Source organism: Coregonus clupeaformis, chromosome 30, assembly GCF_020615455.1.
Source record: "Coregonus clupeaformis isolate EN_2021a chromosome 30, ASM2061545v1, whole genome shotgun sequence".
In the NCBI taxonomy this organism is placed as follows: domain Eukaryota; kingdom Metazoa; phylum Chordata; class Actinopteri; order Salmoniformes; family Salmonidae; genus Coregonus; species Coregonus clupeaformis.
Window position 1 is genome coordinate 9132408 of NC_059221.1, and position 21404 is coordinate 9153811.

The window sequence follows — 21404 nt, forward strand, 5'->3', positions numbered from 1 at the left end:
TGTTTTGGGGCTGTTGCTGGGCAACACAGACTTTCAACTCCCTCCAAATATTTTCTATGGGGTTGAGATCTGGAGACTGGCTAGGCCACTCCAGGACCTTGAAATGCTTCTTACGAAGCCACTCCTTCGTTGCCCGGGCGGTGTGTTTGGGATCATTGTCATGCTGAAAGACCCAGCCACATTTAATCTTCAATGCCCTTGCTGATGGAAGGAGGTTTTCACTCAAAATCTCACGATACATGGCCCCATTCATTCTTTCCTTTACACGGATCAGTCGTCCTGGTCCCTTTGCAGAAAAACAGCCCCAAAGCATGATGTTTCCACCCCCATGCTTCACAGTAGGTATGATGTTCTTTGGATGCAACTCACCATTCTTTGTCCTCCAAACACGACGAGTTGAGTTTTTACCAAAAAGTTATATTTTGGTTTCATCTGACCATATGACATTCTCCCAATCCTCTTCTGGATCATCCAAATGCACTCTAGCAAACATTAGACGGGCCTGGACATGTACTGTCTTAAGCAGGGGGACACGTCTTGCACTGCAGGATTTGAGTCCCTGGCGGCGTAGTGTGTTACTGATGGTAGGCTTTGTTACTTTGGTCCCAGCTCTCTGCAGGTCATTCACTAGGTCCCCCCGTGTGGTTCTGGGATTTTTGCTCACCGTTCTTGTGATCATTTTGACCCCACGGGGTGAGATCTTGCGTGGAGCCCCAGATCGAGGGAGATTATCAGTGGTCTTGTATGTCTTCCATTTCCTAATAATTGCTCCCACAGTTGATTTCTTCAAACCAAGCTGCTTACCTATTGCAGATTCTGTCTTCCCAGCCTGGTGCAGGTCTACAACTTTGTTTCTGGTGTCCTTTGACAGCTCTTTGGTCTTGGCCATAGTGGAGTTTGGAGTGTGACTGTTTGAGGAAGTGGACAGGTGTTTTTTATACTGATAACAAGTTCAAACAGGTGCCATTAATACAGGTAACGAGTGGAGGACAGAGGAGCCTCTTAAAGAAGAAGTTACAGGTCTGTGAGAGCCAGAAATCTTGCTTGTTTGTAGGTGACCAAATACTTATTTTCCACCATAATTTGCAAATAAATTCATAAAAAATCCTACAATGTGGTTTTCTGGAGAAAAAAAATCTCAATTTGTCTGTCATAGTTGACGTGTTCCTATTATGAAAATTACAGGCCTCTCTCATCTTTTTAAGTGGGAGAACTTGCACAATTGGTGGCTGACTAAATACTTTTTTCCCCCACTGTATGTTTATAACAATAATACATTATAACTGTAGTGTATGCCCTCAGTAAGGTGTTATAGTCGTATAAGGAGCCACAGGCTATTATTAAGGCTTATAGCATATTTTATAATGCATATTACCACCTGTAGCATTTACGCTAGGTGTGCATAAAGTCAGTTAAAATGAGCTGTAAGCTGTTAAGGCACACACATGCAAGCAGGCACGCACACACACACAACCACACACACACACAGTGTCATGGACTTACTTGCGTGTCTCTAAGGTGATGATGATGAGGATGGGTCTCCTGTTCATCCCTCCCACACAGCTGCTGTTGCACATGAAGTTGTAAAGGATGGTGGGGAACTCTGTTCCCACCTATCAGAGAGACCTTTACTGTCCGCTGGCCAATCACAAGGCAGTCTGATAGCCAAGGCACCACATCATACCACCCCATGACGACACACTGGGGCTTCCCATTTAAAGTATAGATTTAAAAACTATTTTGTCAGGGCTTGTGTGAAACCAACCCTAACGCATCAGACTGAATATAACAGACAGAATATAAGCTGTATATTTTATTACCTCTAGATGGGAGTGTTGTCATAAGATGTTACATCATAAAAGTCAGGCATGGTGAAAATATATATTATTTTGAAAATATCAACTAAAATATAAAAACTTCTAAATAGGTATACTACATCTAAATAACCAATTCAAATGAATACTGTGATTTGTGTTTTGTGGTGATTTTAAATGTCAACCAACCCCCATGTTCTACTGCAGGGATAAGCAACCCAAGTCATGGAGTGCTGCAGACACATCAAGTTTTTTATTGAACATTTCTGGAGATCAGGTGTGGGGATTGGTAGTATTGTATGTGGTGCCTGGTTGGAACAACATCCAGTAGTGGCTACGGCACACCAGCAATTGGGTTGCTTACAGTTCTTTTGTATTGTGTGAGCTGTGGGGAGCCACTCACCTGTGAGTTCTCATAGGGCAACATCACACTCTGCCTGCCCGTGATGGGATCGTCCATATACTGGGACAGGTTGTTCCCCTCCACCCTGATCAGGTGACTGGCGGGGGCCGCCTGGCCTGGAAGGGGGTGGGGGGGATTCCAATCAATGAATCCATCCATCTGTTCATCCATCCAAAACTACCATGAATTTTTACAGTACCCAAAACCGATATTTCATTCACACTTTACTACATTTCAGTCATGCAGCAGCCACTCTTATCCAGCGTAGTATACAAGTGCATTTAAGTAAGGAAGCCCAAACAACCACATCAGACGCGCATCGTCCGAAGTCAAATCCGTTGTGGAAATGGGTCAGTCGGTGACACGAGTGGTGTCGATGGCTATCGAGGTGGCTTACCGTCGTTGAAGTCCCGCCCCAGCTCATGGTTGGGGCAGCGCTTGACCACCTCCGTGACGTGCTCTGCCTTCTTGTAGACAGGCATGGCACGGATGACGCTGGCGTGGGGTGGGACTGAGGACAGCTTGATCTGGATTGGACATGTCTTGGCAATCTGACAGTAGAGCTTCTTTAACAGCGGGGAATACTGAAGAGGGGCAAGATAGAAGGGGGTTGTTATTTTTGACCAATCACTGGTATAGTGTTATTTTTTGTGACTGATCATTTTTGTTCATTACGATGTCTCAGTCATATTACACTATGGAGGGTCCATATGGTGATGAGGGATATTGGTGATGAGGGTGTGAGATTGATGTATAAAGAAATACACTCTTTCTAACCAAAGTGCTGAGTGATGGTATTACCAAAGTACAACACGAACGGTTATGACCACAGTAATCCTTTCAGAGTAGTACTACGGTAGAACAAATTGAGAGATTTGAAATATGAGGGAAAATACATGAGGACTTTTTGAAGGCCGTAAAACATGCAGTAAAATAGTAAGGACTATTCGGTTGCTGGAATGAACATGATCATTATCTTCTAGACTGGGCTTGTGGGTGTTGTAGCAAAGTGAGATATGATTCCTGGAGGATAACATGTCAGTCCAAAAAGCGAAGTGTGTTTGTTTGTGTGTGTGCATGTGTGTGTGTGTGTGTGTGTGTGTGTGTGTGTGTGTGTGTGTGTGTGTGTGTGTGTGTGTGTGGAGTCCAGTAGGAGTCCAGTAGAGCCTAAAAATGTAATACAATCAAAACTGTATTCAAACTCCAAATGGAATATTCAATATCACAAGCTTGTTAAATTGAAACAAATCTACTGAGGAATGCACTAACTACATTGGAGATACTCAGCTAAGATGCTATTATAGACAGGCAATGATGTATTCAAGAACTGCAAGGACAGTTCTTCAGTCCAAATGTTTGGATAACTAACTGAAGTGCATCATGCAAGTAATCTGCCATTACTGCAATGGAGGTTCAGATTCCTTCAAACTTAAGGGGGGGGGTGTTTTACCAGACAAGCTTCAACATGCCCCAGCACTATCAACAAATCCCCAAAATCCACCTGAGGACATCAAAATAGAACCTTCAGCAAAATAGCATTTTGTTTTGTGTGGACTTGCTACAATGAATCTCAATGCAGATGCTACATTGAATCTCAATGCAGAGGCAACAATGTGTCCAAAAGCCCTGGTAGAATGATAAGCATGTACTGTCTTCTGAGATATGGTAGATAGTGAAAGTCTACATATTCTACTGCCTGAAGATAAAATCTTAAAACGGATTAAATTAGATTTTTTTCCTATTGATCTACACAACCTACTGCACATTTTGAAAGTGTTAGAAAAATTATTTTACATTTTCCAAGTTACTAAGAAATACAAAGTGAGGATGCATTGATTGCGTATGTCTTCACACCCCAGAGTTAATACTTGGTGCAAGCACCTTTGGCAGCCATTACAGCTGTGAATGATTTTTAATAAGATTCTACGAACCTTACACAACTCTTAAGGCAACATATATCCATTGTTTTTGTCAAAATTGCTCAAGCTCAGTACATTTTCATTGATGGACAGCCATATTCAAACATTGTCTCTGTTTTTTTAAGCAGATTTAAGTCAAGACAGAGACTGGACCATTCAGAAACACTCAACACCTCCTGGAAAGCCATTCTGGTGTGTCTTTAGCATAAACATTTGGGAAATTGTTCAGCTGTAAAATAAAACTCTATCCCAGGCTTATGTTTTCAGAAGATTGAGGCAGGTTTTCCTCTAACTTTTTACTTGGGCTCTGCTCCTTTCATATTTATTTTCATCCTATAAAACTCCCTAGTCCCTGTCTGTGACAAGCATAGGCATAACGTGATGCTGCCACAACAATACTTGAAAATATAAAGGGATCAACAACATTGCATTCACTCAACATTACTGGCATGTATGACAAAGTGAAAAGATGGAAGTCTGTGTTAAAGTAATACTGCAAGACAACACAACAAAGACATTAACTTTTTGGCCTAAATTAAAAACTACAGGTTTGGGTCATATCCAATACAACACAACACATAGTGAAACTCTCTGTATTTTTAAGTATTGTGATGGCAGCATCATGTTATGGGTATGCTTGTCATTGGCAGGGACTGAGGAGTTTGTCAGGATCAAAATAAATATGTGTCACGATCGTCGTAAGAACCGGACCACGGCGCAGCGTGATATGCGTACATTCTTTATTTTCTAGTACACACGAACAAAACAACAAACCAAAACAATACGTGAAGTCCAAGGTTAAACACCAAAACAAACCTTACACGGAACAAGATCCCACCAATAACAGGTGCCAACAAGCTGCCTAAGTATGGTTCCCAATCAGAGACAACAAGCCACAGCTGCCTCTGATTGGGAACCACCCCGGCCAACATAGAAACACATGAACTAGAACAATAACATAGAACACTAAACATAGAAACTAACACCCTGGCTCAACATATAAGAGTCCCCAGAGCCAGGGCGTGACAATATGAAAGGAGCAAAGCCCAGGTAAAAAGGAAAACCCGCCTTAGTCTTCTATAAAACCTACTGTAACCCTGAGATAGAGTTTTATTTTTCAGCAAGACATTCACACAGATTTTTAAACCAAGACACACCAGAATGGCTTTCCAATAGGTGTTGAGTGGTCTAGTCTAAGTTCTTACTTAAAAATCAGAGACAAGGTTTGAATATTGCTGTCCATCAATGATTCCCAAACAAATTGACTGAGTTTTAATAATTTTGACCAAAACAATGAACACATGAGTTGTGCAAAGTTGGTAGAATATTATAACAAATTATACAGAGCTGTAATGTCTGACAAAGGTGCTTCCACCAAGTATTAACTCTGGGGTGTGAAGACATGCGCAATGAAGGCATCTTATAATTTTTTTCATTGTATTATTCATTTAGAATGTTTTCTCTAACTTTATTTCATTTTCAATATGTGGAGTAGGTTGCTTATATCTGTAGAAAAAGTAACAAATGTAATCCCTTTTTATATTTAATGTTAAGGCAGCAAAATGTGAAGATTGACAAGGGGTGTGTAGACTTTTACTAGGCATTAGCATGCTACATGCTACAATGTCATTAGCATGATGGTAATACTCTAATACTTTTTTGTTCTTAGGCCAATGTGAAATTGTGGAAAAGTACCTCCCCACTAGTTTCAACCATTTTATACATCATCATCAGAATCGGGGGTACAACATCACATTTACATTTTAGTCATTTAGCAGACACTCTTATCCAGAGCAACTTACAGTTAGTGAAAAAATGGGGTTAAATACATGTAAGGAAAAAAAACATGCTTCAGCATTTGGCGGTTCCATTATGTGAGCTTGTATGGCCTACCACTTTGCGGCTGAGCCGTTGTTGCTCCTAGATGTTTCCACTAAACAATAAATGCACTTACAGATGACTGGGGCAGCTCTAGCAGGGCAGACATTTGACGGTGCCATGTAGAAAGTCACTGAGCTCTTCAGCAAGGCCATTCTACTGCCAATGCTTGTCTATGGAAATTGCATGACTGTGTGCTCAATTTTATACAGCTGTCAGCAATGGGTGTTGCTGAAATAGCCACTAATTTGAAGGGGTGTCCACATACTTTTATATATATAGTGTAGGCTAGTAGAATCCCCCTTCAAATTGGAGAAAAAGACAGACAGACAGACAGACAGAAAGAGAGACGCATCTCTATACAGTCAGCCAGGCCAATGGACGAAAGGTACAGGTCCAGACAAGCTGGTGGACACCGAGTGATAATTGCCAAACTGTCATCCCTGTGGACATGCTCCGGTTTGCTTACCGCAAAGTTAGTTAACTGTCCAAATATGTTAACCCACGCAGTCTTCCTCAGCTATATCCCCCATCCCATTGACCATAGTCGAGCAATAACAACACTTTCCCGAATCCCTCTCAACGCACATGGCAAAGAAAGAAATTAGTATTTTAGATAAGAAGTGTAAATTCCTATCGCGTTCTATGTGAATTCCCCGAAAGTGATTTGATCGGCTCTAATTGCTGTTTGGGAGAATTATGGAGATGTAGAAGTATGTAATCATCTTTTATTTCACCAAAATCCACCATTTTTATTTTTGGGAAAATCCTACCAGAAGTCACTGATCATGAAGTAGTGGAGCTGGTGTGTTTTGAAGTTGTTGTTGTTGCTTTGGGAAAAATGAGCTACTATTGCATAAATACATACATACACACGTACACACACATACACACATACAGTGGGGAGGAAAGTATTTGATACTTGCAGGTTTTCCTACTTACAAAGCATGTAGAGGTCTGTAATTTTTATCATAGGTACACTTCAACTGTGAGAGATGGAATCTAAAACAAAAATCCAGAAAATCACATTGTATGATTTTTAAGTAATTAATTTGCATTTTATTGCATGACATAAGTATTTGATATATCAGAAAAGCAGAACTTAATATTTTGTACAGAAACCTTTGTTTGCAATTACAGAGATCATACGTTTCCTGTAGGTCTTGACCAGGTTTGCACACACTGCAGCAGGGATTTTGGCCCACTCCTCCATACAGAACTTCTCCAGATCCTTCAGGTTTCGGGGCTGTCGCTGGGCAATACGGATATTCAGCTCCCTCCAAAGATGTTCTATTGAGTTCAGGTCTGGAGACTGGCTAGGCCACTCCAGGACCTTGAGATGCTTCTTACGGAGCCACTCCTTAGTTGCCCCGGCTGTGTGTTTCGGGTCGTTGTCATGCTGGAAGACCCAGCCACAACCCATCTTCAATGCTCTTACTGAGGGAAGGAGGTTGTTGGCCAAGATCTCGCGATACATGGCCCCATCCATCCTCCCCTCAATACGGTGCAGTCGTCCTGTCCCCTTTGCAGAAAAGCATCCCCAAATAATGATGTTTCCACCTCCATGCGTCACGGTTGGGATGGTGTTCTTGGGGTTGTACTCATCCTTCTTCTTCCTCCAAACACGGCGAGTGGAGTTTAGACCAAAAAGCTCTATTTTTGTCTCATCAGACCACATGACCTTCTCCCTTTCCTCCTCTGGATCATCCAGATGGTCATTGGCAAACTTCAGACGGGCCTGGACATGTGCTGGCTTGCGTGCGCTGCAGCATTTTAATCCATGACGGCATAGTGTGTTACTAATTGGTTTTCTTTGAGACTGTGGTCCCAGCTCTCTTCAGGTCATTGACCAGGTCCTGCCGTGTAGTTCTGGGCTGATCCCTCACCTTCTTCATGATCATTGATGCCCCACGAGGTGAGATCTTGCATGGAGCCCCAGACCGAGGGTGATTGACCGTCATCTTGAACTCCATTTTCTAATAATTGCGCCAACAGTTGTTGCCTTCTCACCAAGCTGCTTGCCTATTGTCCTGTAGCCCATCCCAGCCTTGTGCAGGTCTACAATTTTATCCCTGATGTCCTTACACAGCTCTCTGGTCTTGGCCATTGTGGAAAGGTTGGAGTCTGTTTGATTGAGTGTGTGGACAGGTGTCTTTTATACAGGTAACGAGTTCAAACAGGTGCAGTTAATACAGGTAATGAGTGGAGAACAGGAGGGCTTCTTAAAGAAAAACTAACAGGTCTGTGAGAGCCGGAATTCTTACTGGATGGTAGGTGATCAAATACTTATGTCATGCAATAAAATGCAAATTAATTACTTAAAAATCATACAATGTGATTTTCTGGATTTTTTTTTTGATTCCGTCTCTCACAGTTGAAGTGTACCTATGATAAAAATTACAGACCTCTACATGCTTTGTAAGTAGGAAAACCTGAAAAATCGGCAGTGTATCAAATACTTGTTCTCCCCACTGTACATACATACATACATACATATCCTTTAAAAAAATATATATATTCCCCTTTATTACTTTCCAACCCCACCACCCTTTCCCTAATTGGAGTAAACTAGTGAACAACAATGCTTAGGCCTCTACTTCCAGCTTATACTTACTATATACATTTTATGGACACAGTCAATTTTCCAATAAATATATTTTGTTTGTTTTTTCTCCTGAACTTCTACTACTCTCAACCTCTCCGATCATTTTCATGATGTCCATCCGGTTTGCTTCTATATGACATGTCTTTCTAACTGTGCTCTTTCACAAAAGCTCCCAACCTACAACCTATATACATATTATGGACACAATATGCTTACATTATTAGTTCTCTTGTTATTAGCTGTTGTTAGTTGTTATTAGTCCCATCCTTCAACTCCATTCAACACCACCCATCTATCTCTTAACACCATCCATATAGGATTTCTATTTGCCATATATTTTTCAACTGTACTGTGATGTTTTACAAAAGTTCTGAACCTTTCTATTCGCATTGTTTCTACAGAATGTACATTGAAAATAAACATTTTTGCTAAAAGTATTATTATATTATTGATCGATTGACTATGACTTTTCAGATCACCCAGTAATGCTATCTGCAAGGTTAGCTCCAGGTAAATATTGCAATCCTTTAGCCATTCCTGGACCTGTGTCCAAAAACAAGCTACAAATGGACAGTACCAAAACAAATGATCTAATGATTCTGTCTCCCAGAGCTGGGAAGATTGTATCCCCCATATAAATAACATTCTATTGGTAGCAATAATTTTATATAATAATTTAAATTGAAAGATTCTATGTTTTCTTTAACCAAATATGTTCTTTAATGCAAGGACGACAGACAAGTTCCTTACTTTCTCCCCCTTCCACTTTCCTCTTCCATTTTTGTGGTAAGGCTGCAATTATTTGGTTGTAATTTTGGGTAGAGCAGACATTTCCATATGTTTTTTTGGTTAGCTGCATGTGCGACATAACTCCACCAGTCCTACCGATGATATCATTTAAGAAGATTATACCTTTTTTAAACATTATGTCAAAAAAAATAGTTTTTTGTCAATTAGTATATTTGAGTTTAACCACAATATTTGTTGCATTATTTGTTCTGTCGTTTCTGGAGGATTAAATTGAAATTGCAACCAACTTTCTATGGCTTGTTTTAGAAATAGTGATATTTGGGAGATGATTTCCTTTTCAAATAACTGAAAGTGAGAGGTTGTAATCTGAATAAAGGGAAAAAGGCCATTCTTGAACATTGGGTGAGACAATCTTACTAATTTGCTAGAGAACAAGTTCGGATTTAAGTATAACTTTTGTATGACTGAAGCTTTTAGTGATAGGTCTAATGCTTTAATATTTAATAATTTCAGTCCTCCGAATTCAGATTCATTATATAAATAGTCCCGTTTAATTTTGTCTGGCTTGCCGTTCCAAATAAAATGGAATATTTTTTTCTCATATAATAAAAAAAAAAAATTCGCTAGGCGTAAGCAAGACCATAAGCAAATAGGTAAACTGGGATAATACAAAAGAGTTAATCAGGGTGATTTTTCCAAAAATTGACAGGTATATACCTTTCCATGGTAGCAAGATCTCATCTATTTTTGCTAACTTTCTATTAAAATGTATTGGAGTGAGATCATTTATTTCCTTTGGAATATGTATTCCTAGTATATCCACATCACCATCAGACCATTTTATTGGTAAACTACATGGTAATGTAAAATTTAAATTTTTTAGTGATCCAATACGAATATAGTGCATTTGTCATAATTTGGTTGTAATCGAGGGGTTAGAAAATGTATCTAGAGGATGTGGAGGGATTCTAGTTGTGGATTTAAAAGAAAACATGAATCATCAGCGTACAATGACAAGCCCTGGATTTCTAATCCCTTGATATTATTGTTGGATCTGATTTTAATAGCTAACATCTCGATGGCCATAATAAATAGATATGCCGATAGTGGACAACCTTGTTTCACTCCTCTTCACAGTTTAAAACTTTCTGAGAAATAGCCATTATTTACTATTTTACACATAGGGTTACTATACATGATTTTGACCCATTTTATAAGAGATTCTCCAAAATTGAAATGCTCCAGGCATTTATATATAAACCCCAGTCGTACTTTATCAAATGCCTTTTCGAAGTCTGCTATGAATAGCAGGCCTGGTTTCCCAGATTTTCCATAGTGTTCTATTGTTTCCAGTATTTGCCTTATATTACCTCCAATGTATCTTCCATGTACAAAACCTGTCTGATTAGAATGAATAATGTCCGACAATGTTTTTTTAATTCTATGCGCTATACATTTTGCTAGAATTTTTGCATCACAACACTGAAGTGTAAGGGGCCTCCAATTTTTTAAATGGACTGGATCTTTATATTTTCCACTTGGAGGAGATGGAGGCGACTGAAACGAAAACATATGCTTAAAGTACTTTGTTTCCTCCTTCAAAATATAATTTGGTGAATCATGGCTGACTCCGTCAATTGTAACCAGTTTCATTACATTACTTTTGGTAGCATTCCTATGTTGAAGATAAAAAAAATATTTAGTGCATTTTTCCCCATATTCCATCCAGTTTGCTTTATTTTTATAATATATTACTCTTGATCTTTCTTGAAAAAGTTTCTCCATTTCTTTTTGTTTTTCCTCTAATTTATTCTGAGCCTCTATGTTACAGTTTTTATTGCCATCTATCTGTTCTGTTAGACCTTCTATTTCCTTTGTTAGTATGAACTCGTTTGACTTAAATTGCTTTTGTTTTCGAGATGAGTACTGAATTGCATGGCCTCTAAAGGCACATTTAAAGGTGTCCCATACAATAAGGGGATTTGCTGTACCTATGTTATGTCGGAAAAAATCAGTTATAAATTCCTTTGTCCTAGTTAAAAATAAATTATCATCCAATAGGCTTTGATTACATTTTCAATATCCTCGCCCACGTGGAAATTCAGTAAGAGTAATGTATATGCCAATTATATGATGGTCCGACCACATTCTGTCCCCTATCAACACTTTTTAAACTAGAACTAGCCAATGAGAATGACATAAGAAAGAAGTCAAGACGACTAGCTTGATTGAGTCTCTGCCATGTATATCTCACTAGATCAGGATATTTAAGCCTCCATATATCTACTAGTTCTAATGAATCCATGACATTCACGATTTCCTTAAGAGCATGAGGGTGATTGTTTGTGGTGTGATTTCCTTTACGGTCCATTGAGCTATTTAAAACAGTATTATATTCCCCCACCATAATAATATTGTCTTGAATTGCTTGCAGGGTTGATCATTTATTATATATATTGTCAAAGAAGTGTGGATCATCATAATTTGGTCCGTAAATGTTAATGAGCCATATCTGTTTATGGTCCAATAACATATTTAAAATAATCCATCTACCTTGCGTATCTATTTGGACAATTTGCACATTCGGATCGAAATTACTATTAATTAATATCTTCACCCCTTTTGAGTTTCTTTGCCCATGGGAGAAGTATATTTCGCCCCCATTCCTTTTTCCACGCAACTTCATCTAGAATTGTTGAATGAGTTTCCTGTAAACAATAGATATTATATTCCTTCTCTTTGAGGCATGTAAATATTGTTCTTCTTTTGTTATTATCAGCTAAGCCATTACACTTATAACTGGCTATACTTATTTCACCATACACCATAATGAGATACAAGTTTCAAGTCTATTTATCATTATATATGTTTGTAAATTTACCAATAAAAAATACCATAATGATTGAGTGTCCATATAGCTGTACCATGATATTTGCATTGCTACTACAGTGGGGAAAAATAGTATTTAGTCAGCCACCAATTGTGCAAGTTCTCCCACTTAAAAAGATGAGAGAGGCCTGTAATTTTCATCATAGGTACACGTCAACTATGACAGACAAATTGAGAAAAAAAAAATCCAGAAAATCACATTGTAGGATTTTTAATGAATTTATTTGCAAATTATGGTGGAAAATAAGTATTTGGTCAGCTACAAACAAGCAAGATTTCTGGCTCTCACAGACCTGTAACTTCTTCTTTAAGAGGCTCCTCTGTCCTCCACTCGTTACCTGTATTAATGGCACCTGTTTGAACTTGTTATCAGTATAAAAGACACCTGTCCACAACCTCAAACAGTCACACTCCAAACTCCACTATGGCCAAGACCAAAGAGCTGTCAAAGGACACCAGAAACAAAATTGTAGACCTGCACCAGGCTGGGAAGACTGAATCTGCAATAGGTAAGCAGCTTGCTTTGAAGAAATCAACTGTGGGAGCAATTATTAGGAAATGGAAGACATACAAGACCACTGATAATCTCCCTCGATCTGGGGCTCCACGCAAGATCTCACCCTGTGGGGTCAAAATGGTCACAAGAACGGTGAGCAAAAATCCCAGAACCAGACGGGGGGACCTAGTGAATGACCTGCAGAGAGCTGGGACCAAAGTAACAAAGCCTACCATCAGTAACACACTACGCCGCCAGGGACTCAAATCCTGCAGTGCGAGACATGTCCCCCTGCTTAAGCCAGTACATGTCCAGGCCCGTCTGAAGTTTGCTAGAGTGCATTTGGATGATCCAGAAGAGGATTGGGAGAACGTCATATGGTCAGATGAAACCAAAATAGAACTTTTTGGTAAAAACTCAACTCGTCGTGTTTGGAGGACAAAGAATGCTGAGTTGCATCCAAAGAACACCATACCTACTGTGAAGCATGGGGGTGGAAACATCATGCTTTGGGGCTGTTTTTCTGCAAAGGGACCAGGACGACTGATCCGTGTAAAGGAAAGAATGAATGGGGCCATGTATCGTGAGATTTTGAGTGAAAACCTCCTTCCATCAGCAAGGGCATTGAAGATGAAACGTGGCTGGGTCTTTCAGCATGACAATGATCCCAAACACACCGCCCGGGCAACGAAGGAGTGGCTTCGTAAGAAGCATTTCAAGGTCCTGGAGTGGCCTAGCCAGTCTCCAGATCTCAACCCCATAGAAAATCTTTGGAGTGAGTTGAAAATCCGTGTTGCCCAGCGACAGCCCCAAAACATCACTGCTCTAGAGGAGATCTGCATGGAGGAATGGGCCAAAATACCAGCAACAGTGTGTGAAAGCCTTGTGAAGACTTACAGAAAACGTTTGACCTGTGTCATTGCCAACAAAGGGTATATAACAAAGTATTGAGAAACTTTTGTTATTGACCGAATACTTATTTTCCACCATAATTAGCAAATAAATTCATAAAAAATCCTACAAAGTGATTTTCTGGATTTTTTTCCTCATTTTGTCTGTCATAGTTGACGTGTACCTATGATGAAAATTACAGGCCTCTCTCATCTTTTTAAGTGGGAGAACATGCACAATTGGTGGCTGACTAAATACTTTTTTTCCCCACTGTAAGTAACCCTCCAATTGTTCTCCACTAATTCCCCCACTAAAGCCCCTCCCAATCCCAAGTTGAGCCGTCATCCCAGTGATCGGCATCCCACCCCCGTCCCTCCGGATCCCTAGGGTCCTGAGAGGCCAGGACCCATCCATCGAAAACAGCACACAGTGCCACCCACAAAACAGAAGCAGGTTAACCGCCAAAAGCATTTCCAATCCTGTCACCTCAATGTATATATATATATATATATATATATATATATATATATATTTAAAAATATATATCTATTCAAATATCTTGCATATCTTATTTTCCATCATTATAAATTAATATGCGTAATAATGTCGGCAGTTCATGCGTAGGATTTTAACATATAACCCGGATTGCCATTGTATTACATTTAATTTTTGACAAACAATTATTGTGGTTCATCCTATATTCTCCCTAACATCCTTACCCCCTTGTAACAGATGTGGGATAAACACACACACACACACACACATACTCTAACACACTCAACACCTTTCCTCCACAATCAACCATAAAATCAGATGCTCAACGGTTGTTACATCCCAGAGCCCAACTCAAGAAAGGACCTGATTTACGAATGCATATACAGTTACAGCTGATTGAGAAAGCATGCAAGATTGAGTAGAAATTGACAACAATGTGAGATTTGATTAATCTATTTAATCTATGTCAAGTCCTAGGTGATGGAGATCAGATCCATCCTCTTCACCTGAGACTCAAACACTCTGGTCCCCCGTTATAACCATTTTCCTCAAGCATCTCTGTGCAGTCAGACCTTTGATTATTTTGTGCCACCTGGGCCACAATGATAAGCCCCCTCTCTGATTGTCCGAGTGTGACCCCCTCCCCATGGGTTACTGCAGCCAGTGTTGCCAGCACTGCCACTACCTGGGTGGGGGTACCCCACCGGAATCCCCACCAGCTAGGTACAAGGTCGTCAAGGTTCTCATTAGCAGCTTCGAGAATTTCCTTGTATATAATGCTCTCCCATCAGGGAGCTCTGGCTTTGTAGGACCAACCCTGCCAGGCAGGCTCAGAATCTTGAGGGGGTGGTGCTGCTCAAGTAGGTCTCTGACCGCATTTATTTTCCTGTTTGGGCTGCATATAGGCAACTCACAGCAGGTCCATAAAACAGATGGGGACTTCTCTTTGGTGTATGGGTCGCTCAGGTGGGTGTCTAGGATATAGGGTTGGGGATCGTTCCATCATGATAGGACAATAAAAAATATATTAGATGTATAGCTACTATTGCACTTGTAAACATCTCAAAATGTGGATCAAATGAATAGAAAATATTGTTCACTAAGAATAACTGCAAGTACAAAACAATCTAAATGCATATCTGCAGTCTAAAAAAACAGTGTTGTTTATTTTGTACCTACTAGTCATACATCAATGACTAGCCGTGTACTCCGAGCATGTGCTGACCAACTGGCAAGTGTCTTCACTGACATTTTCAACATGTCCCTGACTGAGTCTGTAATACCAACATGTTTCAAGCAGACCACCATAGTCCCCGTGCCCAAGGACTCTAAGATAACCTGCCTAAATGACTACCGACCCGTAGCACTGACGTCTGTAGCCATGAAGTGCTTTGAAAGGCTGGTCATGGCTCACATCAACAGCATTATACCAGAAACCCTAGACCCACTCCAATTTGCATACCGCCCCAACAGATCCACAGATGATGCAATCTCTATTGCACTCCACACTGCCCTTTCCCACCTGGACAAGAGGAACACCTACGTGAGAATGCTATTCATTGACTACAGCTCAGCATTCAACACCATAGTGCCCTCTAAGCTCATCACTAAGCTAAGGATCCTGGGACTAAACACCTCCCTCTGCAACTGGATCCTGGACTTCCTGACGGGCCGCCCCCAGCTGGTAAGGGTAGGTAACAACACATCTGCCACACTGATCCTCAACACGGGGGCCCCTCAGGGGTGCGTGCTCAGTCCCCTCCTGTACTCTCTGTTCACCCATGACTGCATGGCCAGGCACGACTCCAACACCATCATTAAGTTTGCCGACGACACAACATCAACCGACAACGATGAGACAGCCTATAGGGAGGAGGTCAGAGATCTGGCCGTGTGGTGCCAGGACAACAACCTCTCCCTCAACGTGACCAAGACAAAGGAGATGATTGTGGACTACAGGAAAAAAAAGAGGACTGAGCACGCCCCCATTCTCATCGACGGGGCTGTAGTGGAACAGGTTGAGAGCTTCAAGTTCCTTAGTGTCCACATCACCAACGAACTAGCATGGTCCAAACACACCAAGACAGTCGTGAAGAGGGCACGACAAAGCCTATTCCCCCTCAGGAGACTAAAAAGATTTGGCATGGGTCCTCAGATCCTCAAAAAATTCTACAGCTGCACCATCGAGAGCATCCTGACTGGTTGCATCACCGCCTGGTATGGCAACTGCTTGGCCTCCGACCGCAAGGCACCACAGAGGGTAGTGCGTACGGCCCAGTACATCACTGGGGCAAAGCTTCCTGCCATCCAGGACCTCTATACCAGGCGGTGTCAGAGGAAGGCCCTCAAAATTGTCAAAGACTCCAGCCACCCTAGTCATAGACTGTTCTCTCTGCTACCGCACGGCAAGCGGTACCGGAGTGCCAAGTCTAGGTCCAAAAGACTTCTCAACAGCTTCTACCCCCAAGCCATAAGACTCCTGAACAGCTAATCATGGCTACCCGGACTATTTGCACTGCCCCCCCATCCCATCCTTTTTACGCTGCTGCTACTCTGTTAAGTATTTATGCATAGTCACTTTAACTCTACCCACATGTACATATTACCTCAACTACCTCAACTAGCCGGTGCCCCCGCACATTGACTCTGCAACGGTACCCCCCCTGTATATATAGCCTCCCTACTGTCACTTTATTTTACTTCTGCTCTTTTTTTTCTCAACACTTTTTTTGTTGTTGTTTTATTTTTACTTTTTTTGTTTAAAATAAATGCACTGTTGGTTAAGGGCTGTAAGTAAGCATTTCACTGTAATGTCTGCACCTGTTGTATTCGGCGCATGTGACCAATAACATTTGATTTGATTTGATTTGATATTGCTGGTAATGTATGGCTGTTGCTCATGACTGTATTGCTTTGGGTAAAAGTTGCCTTTAGGCACAAATCTATCTTAACCTTAATGGGGAAGTTCAGGATTTTACAACTTGATGTTAGATGGTTCCTCACCCTGAAAGTAGTCTTTGGTCCAGGAGAAACTGTAATCCATGGTTTGGTTTTCTTTAAAGCTAACGTTAGCCACCACTAGCTAACAATCAATGGAAGTGAATGTGACGTATGCATGTTTTTTTAAAGTGCCAAATCACCTTGAAGTAACATTAATCTAAACATGGAGTAGATTTGAGTTGATTTTGTTGATTTGACGAGGACATTTTGACAATTGCACACATGCCCCATTTACTTCCATTGATTGTTTAGTAGTTGTGGCTAAAGTTAGCTGTGAAATGTGCGTTAGGAGTAATGACTAGTCAGCAGAGAGCCTAACATCTCAACTGTAAGATTTAATCCCTGCTCAAACTCTATACGATAAGCATGGCCAGCTCCATACACTTCTTTCTTTTTTTTCCGCATCACATCGCATCATAGCAATCATATCATGTTTTGCTGGAAATAGTTTGTCGAGTTTGACATAATGCACAAAAAGTGACAACACCTTTACCTTTTGATGTGCTTCATGTACATATTACTATTTTGATTGATACATAACAATACAGATGCTACGTTGGCTCCAAAGCATGAGACACAGTGAACATGGAAAGAAGTGTGAGTAAAGAGTGAGGATGATACACCAAGAAAGGTGACTAATTGATTCCAATTCTGTGTGTGTGTGTCTACGTGTTTGAATATCTGTGTGTGTGTGTGTGTGTGTGTGTGTGTGTGTGTGTGTGTGTGTGTGTGCGTGCACGCATGTGTTCGTTCATGTACAGTGAGGAAAAAAAGTATTTTATCCCCTGCTGATTTTGTAAGTTTGCCCACTGACAAAGAAATGATTGGTCTATAATTATAAAGGTAGGTTTATTTGAACAGTGAGAGACAGAATAACAACAAAACAATCCAGAAAAACGCATGTCAAAAATGTTATAAATTGATTTGCATTTTAATGAGGGAATTAAGTATTTGACCCCCTCTCAATCAGAAAGATTTCTGGCTCCCAGGTGTCTTTTATACAGGTAACTGAGATTATACAAATACTGAGATTAGGAGCACACTCTTAAAGGGAGTGCTCCTAATCTCAGCTTGTTACCTGTATAAAAGACACCTGTCCACAGAAGCAATCAATCAATCAGATTCCAAACTCTCCACCATGGCCAAGACCAAAGAGCTCTCCAAGGATGTCAGGGACAAGATTGTAGACCTACACGAGGCTGGAATGGGCTACACGACCATCGCCAAGAAGCTTGGTGAGAAGGTGACAACAGTTGGTGTGATAATTCGCAAATGGAAGTGTAGTATCTAAACAGTTTATGATTTTGCTGACGTTTGCAAATGGTGTGTTAGAGGAACTTGGCTCTGCTTGCGGAAACATCTGGAAAACATTACTATAGGGGCCCCCTAAAACAGAGGAGAGTCTGCTATGTAGAGGCCAGGGATTGGTCTATTAAAATCACGCCATATTATGTTACATAGGATATAAATACCATGTTTTTTAACAAAGGAGGGAGAGAATAACATATTAGAGATTTGGTCAGTTGTTCTCTGGACTTTTGCAGGAGTCTGTAAATAGATACTGTAATCTTTGATGTAATAAACCATTATAATCAAGGACAGTGTCAGTGGATTTCTTGTCATCACAGCATATCAGCATCGTTGTCTCGACACCACAGAATGGCGACGAGGATTTGGGACGTGTTGCGTCTTTTCTCAGCGTTCTATTCATGGGCTACGAAGTGACTCCCGCTCAAGAGGCATGCATTCTCACAACTTTGAGCGCTGGTCGGTTCGTGTGCTGTGTGTGTGCGTTGAGGAGATGTACCGTTTAAGGACTTGTGTGTGCGCCTTGCTCTTATTTGCTGTGTGATGAGAATCCGTTCTAAATTTCTACATTTGTTTGCGTTGGGAACAATGCAAACAGGGGGGAGTGTCTATAGGAATTGTTAACACTGGCGCACGGATATTTGACTTGAATCAAATGAAAAGGAGTGTCCAGGGATAGCATGAAGGAATAAGGCCAGGAAATAAGTAAAAGTATACTTTTAGGACGTCGCTGATTTAAGGAAGCCCTCAAACGAGGCGATCATTAAGATGGGCCATAAATCCTAGGAGAGTCACTAGGTTGACTTTCGGGTCAGTTCTGGGAACTGTGAGTTTTTGGAAGATACATTTAATTGTAAGTTACCTCTCGACATATAGTTGACGAGGTATGTGTTCGAAGTAACCTCTCATTGAATATCTGCAACTCGAGGTAGCAGAAATTTAGGAAGGAACAATAAGAAATAAGGAGCGACGGTAGCATGCTTAGTGTATTGTATGAACGGATGCATTCCTCTTGAATTGTGTGTGTGTGTGAGAGGCAGACAGCCTATGCATGTGTGTGTAAAAGGGGAGGTCTCTGCTGTGTGTCGACTAAGGCTATGACAACAGGGGTTTTAGTTTTTTGTAAGGAAATATGTTAGTTAAGGTTAAAATCTTATGAGTCTCCATTAGAGAGAACGTTTAATAATTGTTAAAAAACTATGAGCCCCTGGGAGGACGATTATTTGGAATGGATAAGAAAATAACTATAAAATCTGCAGATTAGAATAAGTGAAGATAAGAAACTTCGAAGTAGGATTTGTGTTATATGTTCTGTGTTGGTTTGTGAGTTTTGTTAAGTGTTACTGTTTGTCTGTGTTGGAAATAACGGAGGGACAGCTGGTCTGTCTACTTTCTGTTGTTTAGCTTGGAGAGAGCTGCTTGGGAGAGCTCCTCTCGCTTTGAAATCGCACTGGTGAATGAGCTGCGCATGCGTGGGATTTTATGAGTTTAGAGTTACGTAGAGCAAATATGCCACTCCCCTGCCTGCACTGAGCTGCTGTGATACGCAGACTTAGTGCTGCAGACAGAGAAGAAAGGGGGAGATTTTGAATACACACGGATAAAGTATTCTGTTTGATAAGTGGTTGTTGCTTAACATACCATATCCACAGCCAGTTTCTGGACAGACACAGAATTGGAGAGGAAGAGGACGAGAAGGCTTAGGAAGAGGAAGAGGAGGAAGATTTAAGCCATACTTCCAGCAATCTTCAGAAGTGTGTTATAATTGTGGACAGGTTGGTCACTTTGCCCGTGAGTGTAATGGGCCAGGAGGAAACACCAGAGGGAATTTCAGAGGAAGATACAGGGGCCAGTCAAGATCATCTGGAGGACCGGTGAACCCTTATAGGGGCCCGGAGCAAGGATTCTAGAGGTGCCCAGAAGATCCGAAAGGGGGTGTCAGCTGGTAGCATCAGGACCGGGAAAAAGATCCAACAATTGAGGTGAAAGTAAACAAACGACCATTGGAAGTGATGGCGGATAGCGGAGCTGCTTTTACCTGTGTTCGGCCTGAAGATGCTACACATCTCCCTATGTCCAATCAACTAATTAGGACTATCGGATTTGAGGGAGTGAAACAGCTGATTCCTCTTACGGAACCAATTGAGCTCTGCTATGAAAATCAGAAAATTACAATACCCATACTGGTATCAGAACATACACCTATTGCATTGTTGGGAAGAGATGCATTGTGTAAATGGAACTGTACAATAAAATGTACACCAGACGGCTGTCTGGTAGAAGTGCCAAAGGAAAAGGTTTACCAATTGTTGATGACGACAGAGATGGATTCTTCTTCAGTATTCTGGATTGGAAATCTCAGTGATTTTTTTTTGAAGCAGGCTAAGATGTGGGAGAAATTCATTGTGGCAAATATGCCAGATGCGAGGCTTCCGGAATATCCATTTCATTGTACGCTCAAATATTTCAAAAATGGTGCCCAATCGAACTCAGAGGAATGGTTGAGTCATCAACCAAAGAAAGTTCAACTCAGCTCATGTTGCATAATTTTAGGACCACAAGGAGCAGCTATGAAGATAAACACAGACGATTATCTGGATAAAGAATTTGAGATTGAGAACAGTGTGCCACATGTGACCTTGTTGGTTTCTGAAGACTATGAGCAGAAGCATATAGGAGAAATGATGACAGAAGCAGAGAAAGCTGTTTTCGTACCGATGAAAGAGAATTTGGGGATTTGGAGGAGTGAAGATCAGCGATTTCTCAAAATCATGATTTCGGCTCAAGGACAAGGAGAGCCACAAGCTGTACGGATGACACATGAATCTATTTGCAGTGCGAAGATGGATTCAGACCCTATGAAAGAGGAGATGTTGCAACAAGTTCCAGAATGTTTGTGGTCTCAACACAGTACCGATATTTGACTTGTGAAATCAGCCCAACCGGTGAAAGTTGA

General features: G+C 40.9%; 1 protein-coding gene across 1 annotated transcript in view; it reads right to left on the reverse strand.

Annotated features, from left to right (window-relative positions):
* Window positions 1-1499: 1499 nt before the first annotated feature.
* The window catches only part of LOC121545993 (tumor protein p73-like), a 38446-nt gene continuing 18541 nt past the window's right edge, over window positions 1500-21404 (reverse strand). The window contains exons 3-5 of the mRNA XM_041856950.1: window positions 2615-2801; window positions 2218-2333; window positions 1500-1613 (exon numbers count right to left, since the gene is read on the reverse strand). Of these exons, the coding sequence (XP_041712884.1) occupies window positions 1500-1613; window positions 2218-2333; window positions 2615-2801 (417 nt within the window). The remainder of the gene's footprint in view (window positions 1614-2217; window positions 2334-2614; window positions 2802-21404) is intronic.